Genomic DNA, 14880 nt, shown 5'->3' with positions numbered 1-14880 from the left:
TGTTTATGAATCAAGTTTCCTTAACTTCTCTTAATTTTTTTATATTATGGGTGTAATAATTTTTGTTTCAATTAAATATTATTACGTTTAGATATAATAGCACACGTACGTACCAACACTGTAAAGACTTTTTTACAAGCCTATCAAAGATTGCCATGTATAAGATCTTGGTTTCAACCAGAAATTAAAGGATATAGTACCTTGGTTTCAACCAGAAATTGATACACAACTCAAGTTCAGCATATTAATTTACAAAAAATTAAGAAAATTTCAAATTTGAGTAAGTAACTCTTTTTTTTTTTTTTTTTCCTTTTCATTAGGTTTTAATAAGTTATGTGTTTTGATATTCATTGTAATATATATATATATATAGAGAGAGAGAAAAAGAAAGAGAGAGAGAGATATAGATAGAGGCTTAATTTATGAGTTAGCACATTCAAAAGAAAAGAGAAAACAAAGACCAACATGGATTCCATTTAGCATTTTTTTTATCATAGATTAAATTTTACCAGGATTAATACTAAATAGTAAATGTGCTGAAGTTATATACACAGCAATTTTGTGATTATTTTATGAAATTTAGAGAGATTTTAAATGAAAATTAGGACATGTGTGTGTTTTTAAAAGTGAGACTTTAGAAAAGAAAGACTAACGCTTATGCTCAAAACACCTTATAAGAAAAATCAGTGGGGGAGATGGTCTGTACATAGGTTTGAACTGGAGATAATCGCTTTTTTTTTTTTTATAACCGGATACAGTGGATCTGGTTACATCTATATATTAAACTACACAAGGAAAAGATTAATCGTTCTTTTTTAATATAATGGATCTGGCTACATATATTAAACTACACATGGCCAAGATTGATACCGCGCTTCGATTCCATGCATTAAAAAGTAGCATAATTTATCCATTCACCAATTACTACAGCATGGTTAGGCTGATGAAAAACAAAATCCTATAGCATCAATCTCGATCTCAATTGGTTCACATTTTCCTGTGCAAACAAGAGATCGATAATCCATGTGGTCGGGAAACATTTCAAATTCGTTAACTTTTAATTTTTGTTTTGCGAAAGTCAAATTTTGCTCATGTGATTCTAACACTGCATCCCAGGTTCGAGATAAGGTAGTCCTCGAACTAATCCAAACCTAATAAAAAAGAAGTCGTTGCAACTTGATTATATATATGATTATTAATAATTAGTATTGATTGGTAGTGTTGGAATACAGATGACGGTACGTGTCAGTTGATTGAGAAACAGGAACTCTCTAGTGGACACAATACTTAATTAACACCTCACATATTTCCACATAACTAGTAAAAAGTGCAACTAATAAAATAAAATAAAAATCAACATTTAAAATATAAATTGATAATTCCTACCTAATAATGATTTAGTAGATCACCATATGTGGCATTTCATTAGGTTTGGAAATAGATTAGGATTATAATTTTTAGTGGGTTAGATTTAGTCTACGACAAAATTATTAAATAATGATCTGTTTGATTTATTTACTTGTTATAAGTTTTTTTTTTTTTTTTTTTTTTTTTTTTTTTTATAGTGTGACGTAACTTGAAAGCCTATTTAAGTGAAATGTTTTATAGAGAATTTATAAATAAGTCGATAGTCCTAAATAGGTTGATTATCTAGAGGTGAAAATAGGTGTACCATTGGCCTAGGACAAAATTATTAAGTGGTATATTTTATATAAATTTTATAAATAAGTCTAAAGGTTAGTAGGCCTAGATATTAAATATATATAATTATTAATAATTATATATATTAAATAAGAATATTTAATATCAATTAATATATAATATTTTATATTTTAAATAGGTCAATTTATCAAGTCTAATAAATTATTTAAAGTTTCATTTGTATGTTTTGTATAATTTTATAAGTTCAATTCATCTTCATTAATCTGATAAATTTATATAATGCACAGTATATCTTCATTAGTATGACAATGAAGAATTTAAATTTTGTTTTATAAACTTTTAATTTTAATGCTTTGGATCTTTATATATATATATATATATATATATATATATATATATGAGGGGTTATAATAACACTGATATAACTTTTACTAAGTATTACACCGCTTAATAATTTTATATTAATTGTAAATTTTGTAAATCTAACCGTTAGATTGAAAGTTCACATCTCTTAGATCATATCTACAAAATTTTATATTAATCCAAGATGATTTGATACTTTATTTTTATAAAACAAATTGACATAACATATCAATTTCAAAATACACTAAAATATGTACACTTTGATTACCTTCAATTTGTTCAATTTTAACAAAATTTGATATATACGTATAAAGTGATATGAACTTTCAATCTAACGGTTGGATTTACAAAATTCACAATTAATATAAAGTTATTAAGCGGAGTAACACTTGGTAAAAGTTACACTGGTGTAATTATAACTCCCTCTATAAATCTGCAAATTTTTAAAAATTTAAAAATTATTTGATATTTCATTTCATTAATTCAAATTGACGGATTCTTTTACTACGTTCAATTTTATACTTCGTTTCATTTATACTTCGTTCAATTTTATGATTATTTGTCAATTTGAATTAATGAAATGAAGTCTTAAATGATTTTTAAATTTTTGAGAGACGAAGACTAAGTGACGAAGAGCGGAATAGTGAGAATGTAAGTACACATATGTGAAAGAGATACAAAGACAGGAAAAGAGGATCTATTAGAGAGGAAAAAATTTTGAGACGAAGGAAATGTTATTTTATTGTAAAATCTTAAATTTTATTTTTGTACAATGAAATTTTCTTTCTCTTGTAAATATAAGTGAAATTAACTGAACCATGTGGATATAATGTAAATATAATATGTTTTTCTCTTATTTTTACATTTTTTTAGGTATTTTGTATTTTCTCGTTTTTGAATTTTCTGATTTATTCTTTTATAGGGTATGTTTTTGTGACTTTCTTTCTTGTTGCAAACCAACACTTCGTCAACCAATAGCACTCACAACAGAGCGGTTCTTCTTAGAGTTTCGTGCTTGGTTTCATCTCGTTTAGGAGGTGTATTATCTTAAAAAAAAAAAAAAGTTGTATAATGTGAATGAATAAAATGCTTGTCTGATCAATATTATTGATCCATCATAGACCATTTCACTGAGTTCTCCTCCGGAGTAATCGTCCTCAAAATAAATCCACACGTGAAAACTTTGATTACAAACATCTTTGCATGCATCTATTGTTTCTCTTTTTTATTTAACCGATGGGATTTGATAATGTGGAACGTAAAATATGATACATGAGTCTCAACTGTGATGGTACGAGTATAATAACTGGAACGCTCCCCATTATGATGGCTCCCGTTAAGAACTGTTTATATGCCCAATATTTTTTTAGTACTATACCAAGTGCAGCACAAAAGGCAACCATCATAGACACAATAGACAGGAAAAGGAAGAACAGACCAAACAGTAACTTCCATGGTAAACTTTTTGGGAAGTCTTTTTCAGCATAACGCGATGTCATGATCCCAATGAATATCAAGACGGAAGAGGAAGAGGTGAAGAGAGATACTGCATCAGCTACTAGAAAAGTTGTAAATAGCTTATTATTTAAGAAAATGGGCACTCCTGTGTCTTGATTGTTTCCTCCAGGAACAGTGAAGGCCGCGGCAAACATGACAGTAGTGATGAGAACACCAACAAGTGCAAAAGAATTTGCTATTTCTTTTGCCCATTTCTCTCCAGCTTTCACCAACTCCTCGTGCGTTTCACTAAATAGCTCATGAGGCTTCTTATTGTCATCATTTTTGGCTTCCTTACATTTGGGATCCACAACTTTCTCCACTGCCTGCAATGATTTCATCAATGTAAATTCAGTTAAGGAAAAAATGGGCATGCATGCACTATAATAGTCACTGAATTATAGGACCATGTGTTCTCAGATAATAAGAATTTTGACTCTAGCTAAAATATATTTTGGACACTGGAAATTTTATGAAGCAAGCAGATGAGAGAGAAATGAAGTAGGAATAAAATCTTCATTTATCACAAATCAAATATAATCTAAAAGGATTTTCCTATATACCGTGTTTTTTGTAAAAATGACTGAGTATAATATTGTGAATACATTACACTTCTTACATATATTATGTGATGATGCCATGATGGATATCTATATAGAGAGGAAATTAAGATAAATGACCTTAAACCATTGAATTTCTCTTTGCATCTGTAGTGCAGCACCGGGTCTTTGATTAAGATAGGAAGAAGGTCCTAAATGTCCTGCCAGGTGCAACAGATTATTGCCAAACACATCTTTACGAGATTCAATTATATCCTTCCTTCCATTGAGAGTATATATGAGTTGGAACACATTTTTTTTGCGATGAAGAACCGCATACGAAAACACACCTCTCTTATGGCTGTCCAAGCTCCATAAGAGGTCAGGGTTAGCCTTTGTCATGGCATTTATGAACTCGACAAGTCCATGCTTGGCTGCATGCAACATAGCATCGTGCACCGAAGCTTGCTGGAGCTGTGAATCATTAAACACCTCAACACTACGTTGCAAGTAACTCAGTATTTGTAGAACTTGATAATGGGCACATTTTTGTTCATATAATTCCCTAATTCCTGAAAAAAAAAAATGGAGGGACTTAGTGCTGAAGTAGTTACAGAAAATTGAATCGAATTAAGCAAGAAGGAACAACTAGATTATATATCATTTGGTATTACGTAGTACGTACCGAGGATATTTAGAAATTTGAAAAATTGAACGAATACATAAGCAATTTCGAGGAGTACTGGTCCAACTGAACAAATCATTAAAAAAAAAGTAAGTACCAATCAAAGTATATCTAATTATCTATGTATGCGATTTTTAAAAGTAAAGTCGCGCATGGGTGGGTTTTGCTCCACACAAGATTTGTCATTACTTACCCAAAAGTTTTGTGGGCAAAAGCAGAATATGGAAACCACCAGTCTGCAAATTTGTAGCAATACGTGTAAGGAAGCCCTGCTGGAAAGCTTTCAGCCGTTCAGAGAATCTACCTGAAGAAACATCACAGAAGCGAAGCTTTTTCAGTTGTTTTCTATTTTTTTTAAATTAAATATTTTTTTATGATATAATAAATAATAAATATTTTTAAAGTTTATTTTTAATTAGTAAAATTTCTATATAATTTATTTGTTTCTATTTTTTGTTTCCACTCATTTATGTAAGTGAAAAAAATCTTTTATTTCTATATATAACAAGAGGAGCACAACATTTTTTCCTACTTTTTTTTGTGCTATCAACTTTCTTTTCCAATAATTACTTTTGAATCAAGTTTCTAATATTCTTAGCGGATGAAAAAAAAAATGTATAGGAATGAGAGACAATCTTCATCTTATAGATATAAAAATGAGTTAAACCCAAAATTATTGTTCTAATTAAATAAAAAGATTTTAATAACATTTTTGGTCTTTGAAATCTAAAATTTTTAAATGTTGAAGAATTATATCTCAATTATATTACAAAAAATATTTTTCATATTTTAACACATTTAATTGACCATTTTTTAAGTTAAAGCATTCTTGCATTATTGTTAGAATGAGTTATACTCAAATTCATATTTTAAAAATATTAAATATAAAGACTTTAATAGAGTTTTTATCTTTGAACTTAAACTTTTTTCAAAAGTTGAAGAATTATACCTTAATTTTTATTATAAATGTTTTTTTTTTAAATTTAATATGTATTTAATTGAGTGATTTTTTTTTAAGTTAAAGCATTAATTCATGCATTATATCTATATTTGAGATTAAATTTTATGATCTTTCCTGCCGATTAAAAAAATAGTTTCTAGCTTTTGAAAGTTAAATTCAAAATATGGAAAACCTGTTTAAATATTTTTTAAATAATTCATTACTCTAATGATGTGATATCATTAGGAATGTTATATTTAGTAACACACAAATAATATCACGACAAATAATATATATATATATATATATATATATATATATATATATATGTATGTATATATATAAAAGTAACTATAAATTATATTTATATTTTTTAAATAATTATAAAAATATATTTATTAACATATACCAACATATATTATTAGTAAAATTATTTTTTAATAATAAGTATTGTGTCACTACAAACTTTTTTTTTTTTTTTGTAGTATGGGTTTAAGTAGTTAGTACTTATTGTCCCTTCAATAAAATCTTTTGATTATAAAAGTAATAGTTATTACTTGACTTTAAGTTTAAACTTCTATTATTGTAAAATAAGAATATGTTTTAAATAAATATATATCATACCCAAGCACAAAGTAAATTTTATTTTAAATAAAAAGTAAAAAATTGCTTCTGTAGAAATACATTCATTAAGTTATAAAATAGATACATTCATTAAAATATTGATTTGTCAGAAGAAGTGCAGATCGATCATCGACTCCATTTATACGTACCTGAGAAACCAGGCACGTTGGCAGTACTAGCCAACAAGTTGTTCACTTGAAATCTCCTCTCTAATCTTAAAACTGCACAGAAGTATATTAGCTCACAACGTTGAAATAAAAAAAATTGGTATGAACAACTCTTAAACCTAGAATATATACATTAATGATAGAGCATGTTTTTTTATTTTATTTTTATGTAATGATGGCATGAATAAGGTAAGAAGCAAGAGTTTGAATATGAAAGATAAGGAAACGTAATTATAAAGGTAAAATGGGATTCCTAACAACACAACATTGTTCTCAGAAAACAGGAAAAAAAAAAAAAAACACAACACAACACAACAAAGATGGATTTGATATAGTGATGAAATGTAAATTAGCATTTTTTTTGAAGTTAAAGAAACAAATTTTTATATATTCTTTTGTTAAAAAATATAATTTATTTCCCACACATGTTGTAAATTCTCAATTTGGTCCCTACATGTAAAAAATATTAAATAAGATCATATACATGCAAGCATTACTGATTTTGTTCTTGAAATCATTAATTGTGTCATATATTTTTAATTTAGTTCTTATATATTTAACACATTCTTAATTTGATCCCTATATATTTACATATTCTTAATTTGATATTTTATATCTAGGAATTAAACTAAAAATACACTACAAGTGCGCAGACCAAATTAAGAGTGTGTTACATGTATATAAGAATTAAATTAATAATGTGAAATAGAGTTAACATATCAGGAACCAAATTAGTAATGTTTAGAGAATATAAGAATTGATTTAATAAATTCTTATGTATAGGGACCGAATTGAGAATCTACAACATGTATAAAGACAAAATTATATATTTAATGTAAATATATTCTCTCTTTTTTTTTTTTAGTGAAAACTATTATATTTTAATAGGGATATATGGTTCAGGTTAATTAAGGTACATATTTCTTTTTTATCATATTAAGGTACACATCTGAATCATATTTAACAGTTTAAAATTAATTATGTTCATTTTTTTTTATGTATCTATTGTTAATTTGATTTAAAATATATTACAATCTTATCTTATCAAAAAATTTTAAAAAGTTGTATTTATTTAACTTCAAGACAAACTCATGAGACTTTTTCTTAAATTAAGAACGATCGAAATATCAATATATAATAATTGTTTTAATTAATTTTATAAAAAATAACTGTGGCTGCAGTAGCTTAATTTGTGGCTAGGGTTCCCAACAAAAAGAAAATAGTCTATAATTAATATTGTGTATTGCCCACATGTTTAAAAATATTGGTAAAAATATATATTTAAGAAGATATTGGTTTAATTATATATAACCATTTTATTAAAGTGGGGATTAACTTTTTACAAGAGTAACTCTTGGTAGAATAATTTTACTAAATAACTCTTGACTTACATTAATTGTTAAATTAAAAAATCTTAATTAGTAAATTAAGTCTACAATATTATACAAAATTTTGAAAACTGTATGATATTTAGTTCCATCAATTCAAATTGATATATATTTTTATAAAAATATATTGTATAAATCTATATAATGAAGTATTAAATAATTTTTAAATTTTATAAAAAAAATTATAAACTTTATCTATTAATTAATAATTTTAATAGTTAGATCGTTGAAATTTAATGTAAGTCATAAGTTATTGAGTGAAATAATTATGTTAAAAAGAGTTATTCTCGAAATAAGTGAATCGTCTTTATAAAATATAAAATATAAATTTAACAAAAAAAAAAACATTTTGAGATATTTGAGAAAAAAAATGATTTAAATTGGTAAAAGATAATTTTTACTGTCTTTTTAAACATTTCATTCTAGTTTTTAATATGGATTTTTAATATTCAATCATTGATTAAAGAGATTATGAAAAGTAAAAGTTTTATTAAATGAACGGTTAATTAAAAAGAAGAAGACATTGGGTAAGAAAAGTGCAAAAATGAACTTACTATCGTAAATGAATTTCTTTGCAACTCCGTAGTGGCAGCCACTTAAGAATGCAGAAGGCATTTCAACCAATTCATGCAATGCGCGAAAGCCGTCGGATAAGGATTCTGTGAGCAGTTGCGGGTAATATTCAAGTAATCCCAGAGCCACATCTATGGAAGCAAACCATGCATTTGAACTTCATCAGAAATAAATAAATAAAACCATGCAATATTTGAACATTATATTAATATTAACATTTCTTTAATTTTTTTAATTCTATATTATATTTACTCTCTTGTTATGAATAGAAGTATATGAATTTCCAACTTGATTAACTTACCCATAAACAAACTTTATAAAAAAGTTTTGAATATACGAATAATCATGTATGCACTTTTAAAAATAACTCCTACCTCATAAATGATTGATACAATCTTCTAATTATCTTTTATATATATATATATATATATATGGGTTTTAGTTCTCCTTATACCAGCATATATAGTATTATAAATATTTGTTGGGTGATAAAAGAAAATCTCCTGCCTCTTTCATTGTTTAAGAAACAATTTTAATTAAAAGTATCTACCACTTATTTGTCTTACACGAAAATGACATATGATAAATTCATTAACACTCATTTTATTGTTTCATATGCAAGAGTTTGTGTGAGATTAATAATAATTACAATACTAGCAGCAGTTTTTTTTTTTTTTAATATATAATGACGATAATGACATTTGAACTTAAATATATTATAAACTATTCAAATTCTCTTTGTTAACTTGACCTAATGAGTTACGTCCATGAATTTAGTATATTTCTGTCAGTCTTTGTATAAACTTCTTCCAATATATACTCTCTTTTTTTTTTTTTTTTTTTTGTCTAATCATATGTTCAAATTAAAATAATAGTTTTGAGACTAAATCGTATATTGAATTGGACTCATGAAAATGGAAGTCACTTGTAAAGACTAAATCGTATGTTTAAACAAAATTGTACTGATTATGCTAGTAAAAACTTTAACAAAATTCCAGTTTAAAATTTTATCCTTCAAATTTATTATTAAAATAAATTATTGAAATAATTAAGGATTTATCTGTATCTCAATTACATTTTCATCTGATCAGGAATAATATATTTAGCTCCTATAATATCTCTTCTAAATATTTAGAATATCTATTACAAAATTAGTTTTGAATTTTTACATTGTATATAATCTTTTTAGTGTCAACATTAATAACACACGATTTTATTTCATATTCGTTAATTTAGAGAATTTTTATCATACATTCATACTCAAAGTCACCAATAATGTTGCCTATAAGTGGGAGAAAAAATTAGAATAAAATAAGGAGGGTTAGCTGCATAAGGAGTTAAAGGAGAGATAAAGTTTAGTTACCAAATATTTCGGCTTTGATACATCGTTGAAGCAGCAAAACTCGACCGCGAGAATCTTGTCCATCCAGCAAAGTGAGAGAAGTTAAAGAGTAAAGGTAACGAGTCATGTCTTTGTCTCCGGCAGCAGCAGCCACAAGAAGAGCGATTTCATCGTCTTCGTTCTTTATAGCAAGCAGATTGTGGCGGACCCTGCCACCTTCCTCCTCTACCATGCACTTCGCCACATTGATGTTTCCCGTAAGACGAGCAGCAAGAGCAAGAGCAGTGTAACCTTTCTCGTCTTGCATTTCTGCCAATCTCTCTCTCCCTACTCTCACTAACCCCTCAACAATCTTCGCATGCCCTGCCATTGTTGCAACGTGAAGAACCGTCCTACCTGAAGCTGACGCTGCAAATATCGCATCCCTTCTGTTCCTCATGAATGACTCCGCCATTGTCCAATCACCCCTTTCCACGTACCTGTACAAATCTCTATACTCAGCAACACTATCATCTAACAAACCTGCATGTTGTTGAGATGTATAATAACATACATATTTCAATGTTTATCGATAAAATAAGAGAAAAAATAATAACTTACAAACACACATATTTCAATGTTCATGAGACAATATTTAAACATGTACCTTGCTCAATATCTGGTGTGGCTTTTAACTCAAATCCGTAACGCGCGCCTAAGTGATTCCAAGCATCTCTGGCTGTTTTGAAATGAGAAATCTCGTCCAGAATCTTTGACCCACATGATAGTTGAATGATGTGCAAAGCCTCTGCACTCATTCTCCGATCTTCAAATGTGGAATCGAAATCATTCTCCACAATAGCCCATAGATTTTTCCCCTGCAGGTAGTTTCTCATTAGAGTTTTCCACCTTTCGTAGTTGTCTTTTGTGAGTACTTCTTGAACAATTCCCCTGTGTGTCACATTTGTGGTTTCCATTGCTATCTGAAATAATAAATCAAATTATTATGAGCCAAAGGTAAATAGATCGATCTTTCTAAAATTCAACCCACTCAAAACCTTTTTGGTGGAAGATTCGAGTGTGCGATCAAAAGGGAGCAGGGAGAAATATGCAGGTCTCGAGGTCTCCACGAACCTATGTTTATGAAAGACACTCAATAAACATCAAATATAATAATTTAGGAACACACTCAACTTACACCTCATTTCGGGTGTATGTATGAATGGAACAATAAGAGATGCAAAGAATACAAAATACAAAAAAAGGACAGAGAAGATGGTAAGTAAAATAAATGCTTAAATAATTAAGTGAAGTAATACGGTCGGCTTAAAGGTGTAAGTTGGAGTAGTATGTCTTTAAGTTTGAATTTTGTTTATGATTGTAATTCTTATCAATTAATACATATATATATATATATATATATATATATATATATTAAGTATATGCAAATATTAATTACTCCTTCTTATTTTAGTTCTTATTAAAAAATTTATCTTTTGTAGATTTTTGATATTTTTTTAGTGTTTTATTTTAGCTTTTGTCATTGACTCTAACTAATTTAAGGTTAAAATGACTATAAAAAAATTAATTAAGATGACAAATAATAATTTTAAATAAAAAATAATTAAATTATTTTTGCAATCATAATTTAATTAAGTGATATTGATTATTCTATGTAAATAACGTAATTATATATAATATATTTTTAATTTATTTTAATTTTCATATATTAACAATGGGAATTTTTTTTTTGTATTTAATATTGTTCTTACTTTTAATTTGTTAATTTATTTAAATAGTTTTTAATATAATATAATTTACTTTGATGCTTATAATATATTTTAATATTCTATTTTAATGTTATTTTTACATTTTAATTCATTAATTTTGATTGAATGAAAAATATATCAGAAGCAGGGATTTGTCTCCAAAGACAAAATTAACATATTAAAATTAAATTATAAGTGTTTAAGTAAATTTAATGGAAAAAATAAATTTTTTTTAAAATATAATATTAATTGTTAAAAGTAAATTAGTATATTAAAAAGGAAGTACAGTATTAAAAGCAATAAAAAATGATTGTTCATAATATATTAAAAAAAAAATCATTAATTTTTACATATTTCTAACTCTCACTATTCACTACCTTTGTTTTGCAAGAACTCAAAGCGGCATATATTTGTGTTTTAATTTTATCATTATCAATATAATTGAGTGTTGTTTATATAATTTTTAGATTTTTGTTTGAATAAAATTTCAAGAAACTTATACAAAATAAATAAAATAAGTTTATTCTAAAGTTAAAATTAATTTATGTATGAATTAATTTATAATTTTTTTTATATTAGTTTGTCTAAAATATATTTTTCTTAGCTTGTATTACGTCAAATTTTGACTTATATTCATTTTCTTCTTATTTTATTCTCGTACAAGTGTTTGTGCATAAATTTATTTAAATAATTTCATAAACACTTATAAAAAAAATAAGTTTTTTCATAAGGTAAAATTAATTTATCCATAAATTAATTTGTAAAAATTCTCTCATATAGCTTCTCCCAAAAAGTTATTTTTAACTTATATCATATGTTAGTTTTAGTTTATAGAAAAAATTATTTTAATTTTTTTTCTTACAAGTATTTTTGGATAAATTTATCCAAATAGATATACTCATTGGCAATATCATTTTATGCACATTTCTTTTCAGTAAATTGCACTTTTTTCCCAATAATATTCAATATGTAATTTTAGTCTATTAGTCCATTCACAATTTTAGTTCAATGGTTAAATATTTATGTTAAATTATTAAAACTATAATATTAAGTATATGTCATTAAATAAATAGCATTACAATAATTGCCTATATTGAAACACTAAATTACGTACTTTTGAATTTTAATAGTATAACTCTTCAAATCTTAAAGCAAATTACACACATAGGTTTTCTTTTTATTAATTCCTAATCGAAGTCACGAACTGAGCAAGACCTGTTCACAAGAAGTTACACACTTTATAAACATCATATTGGGATTGAAGGGCACGTGATCACATGCTCTTTGGTGTTTTTACTTTCGATATATTAGATCTCAATTTAAAATGTGAAATGCGAGTTACATTTGGAATCGTGATGTGAGCACTTGATTTTCAATTATCATTTTAAAAAGTGAAACCCATTACAATCGATGATTCGACATGTGTGCACGGGATTTTCAAATTAATTTAAAATACAAAGATGATATTTTTTAATCTATAAGAATCAAATACGGCTATTAAAAAGAGTTACCACGATCACATTCTTTCAACTAAGTTGAACTCCTTGATAACTACAACAATGAATAAAAACACTGAAAAAAATATAAGAGTTTAAGTTATTTTAAAATAAAAAAATTTGACATCACCAATCAATAAAAAAAATTATGATAAGCATAATTTTTAATAATGACAAATGCAAAATTATTTTATAGGTTTAAATGTATTTTTAATTTTTTTAATATACTTTTTTATTTTGATCCTTGTAGTTTCTTTTTAAATGGTCCTTGTATTTTTTTTTATTTGATACTTATTATTTTATTTTAATCTTTATAAAAAAAATTAATTTTGGTCTCTAAAAGAAAAAAAAATGAAATTAGATGTTTAATCCTAACGATCCACTGAGAGAGAACATGTTGCACACATACGCCATGTGTAGTGTTGTGGATTGTCCATTTGTCCTTCACCCTTGCAATAGCGATGAGAAAAAAAGGAGTAAGTATTTCATGACCAACTCAGAAATACTAACTAGTTAATTCCAACCATTTATTTTCCCCCTCACTTGTATATATTCATGAGTTCGGCAATGATGAAGCTTTTTCTCCAAGAGAACCATTTATGAGCGCTTCACTTTGGTTCTAATCGGGGGGACTTCTGAACAAGTGAAATGTTATAGATTTATTTATTTTATTTTTAGTTATATGATAATTACATTGTGTGAAATGAAGCTCTACAATATATGTTGAGTCTAATTTTGTTTTGATCTTACATGTTGAGGTTGATGAAATCATGAAAAGAGAGATGATGATTGAGTAAAGAGAGGTCACAAAGTAAAAGATGTAAACATAAAACTTGAATTAACACATACATATATATTCTCTACATCTCTGTAGTTGATTATTTTATTATTTTATCTAACATTAATTTAATTATCTACTAATGGACCACTTGTTTTTATTGTTTTACCATAGAATCCGTGATTAATATACTATGGAGCAGATTTAACATAAAAAAAATTAGAGATTTACTATTAATAAGCTTGTGTGTTTGACCAACCATATATTTAGTATTTAATTTTAATTTTTCTATTTCATTTATTAATTGCATAAGAAAACATCAAATTAAATATTTGTTTGTGTTAAAATTGCTGGTTAATTCGTGGTAATTTAACTATTCAACATGGGTACTTATCAGAAAAATTATTATAGACAGAATATGTAAAATAGAGCTAGAAGGAGAATATTAATTCAAAAACTTGATTCTCATTCAGGTGTCTGTCTCATCTTCTTTGGCAGATACTTCAAGTACTATTTTTGAAAGGAAGTAGATCTTGTTTTGTTTTTGTTTTTACATACTTTGGCAAAAGAAAATTAATAAATAAGAAGAGAATATTGTTCTGATAGTATTTTTAATTATTTATTGATTGTAGTGTTACTTTCTCTTTGTAAGAACTTTACCCATGATATAAATAATATTTTATGATATTTACTCATATTCATATATGTTGTGTTGATTTTATTTTATTTTCCATTAACAATATTGTCAATTATGTGTAAATAAAAATGTATTTTTATTAACCAAATCTCTTGATCCGATAATTATAAAGTTTGTCCTGAGATATAAGGAATTGACATGGTGGTCTTGAGTTTGATTTTTGTATGTATTAAAATAATATATGATCAACAAAAGTTACATTTTACGAGTACAAATTAATTTTTAATTTTCAATTTTAAGACACTAGATCATGTTTATAAATAAAAATTATATATTTTTATTGATTTTAATTCGATTTATTTTAAATAGTTATCATAATTAAAAATGAATACATAAAAAAAATTGTTATTAAATTAGAATTTAAAATTTATATGAAATTTT

The 14880-nt window shown here is 26.1% G+C and overlaps 1 protein-coding gene across 1 annotated transcript; it reads right to left on the bottom strand.

Moving 5' to 3' along the window:
• Window positions 1–2459: 2459 nt before the first annotated feature.
• Window positions 2460–11109, bottom strand: LOC109800450 (uncharacterized). The gene is made up of 9 exons (XM_083067167.1): window positions 10818–11109; window positions 10427–10742; window positions 9802–10302; window positions 8420–8569; window positions 6460–6531; window positions 4940–5050; window positions 4747–4812; window positions 4203–4633; window positions 2460–3848 (listed from the first exon to the last, which is right to left on the bottom strand). The coding sequence occupies exons 2-9, from the start codon at window positions 10734–10736 to the stop codon at window positions 3255–3257; spliced, it is 2235 nt and encodes a 744-aa protein (XP_082923293.1). The 5' UTR covers window positions 10737–10742; window positions 10818–11109; the 3' UTR covers window positions 2460–3254.
• Window positions 11110–14880: the final 3771 nt, after the last annotated feature.

The sequence above is a fragment of the Cajanus cajan genome, chromosome 11, assembly GCF_000230855.2.
Source record: "Cajanus cajan strain Asha chromosome 11, NIPB_CcT2T_4, whole genome shotgun sequence".
In the NCBI taxonomy this organism is placed as follows: Eukaryota; Viridiplantae; Streptophyta; class Magnoliopsida; order Fabales; family Fabaceae; genus Cajanus; species Cajanus cajan.
Note: the sequence above shows the minus strand (reverse complement) of the source record. Positions and strands in the feature narration are given on the sequence as shown.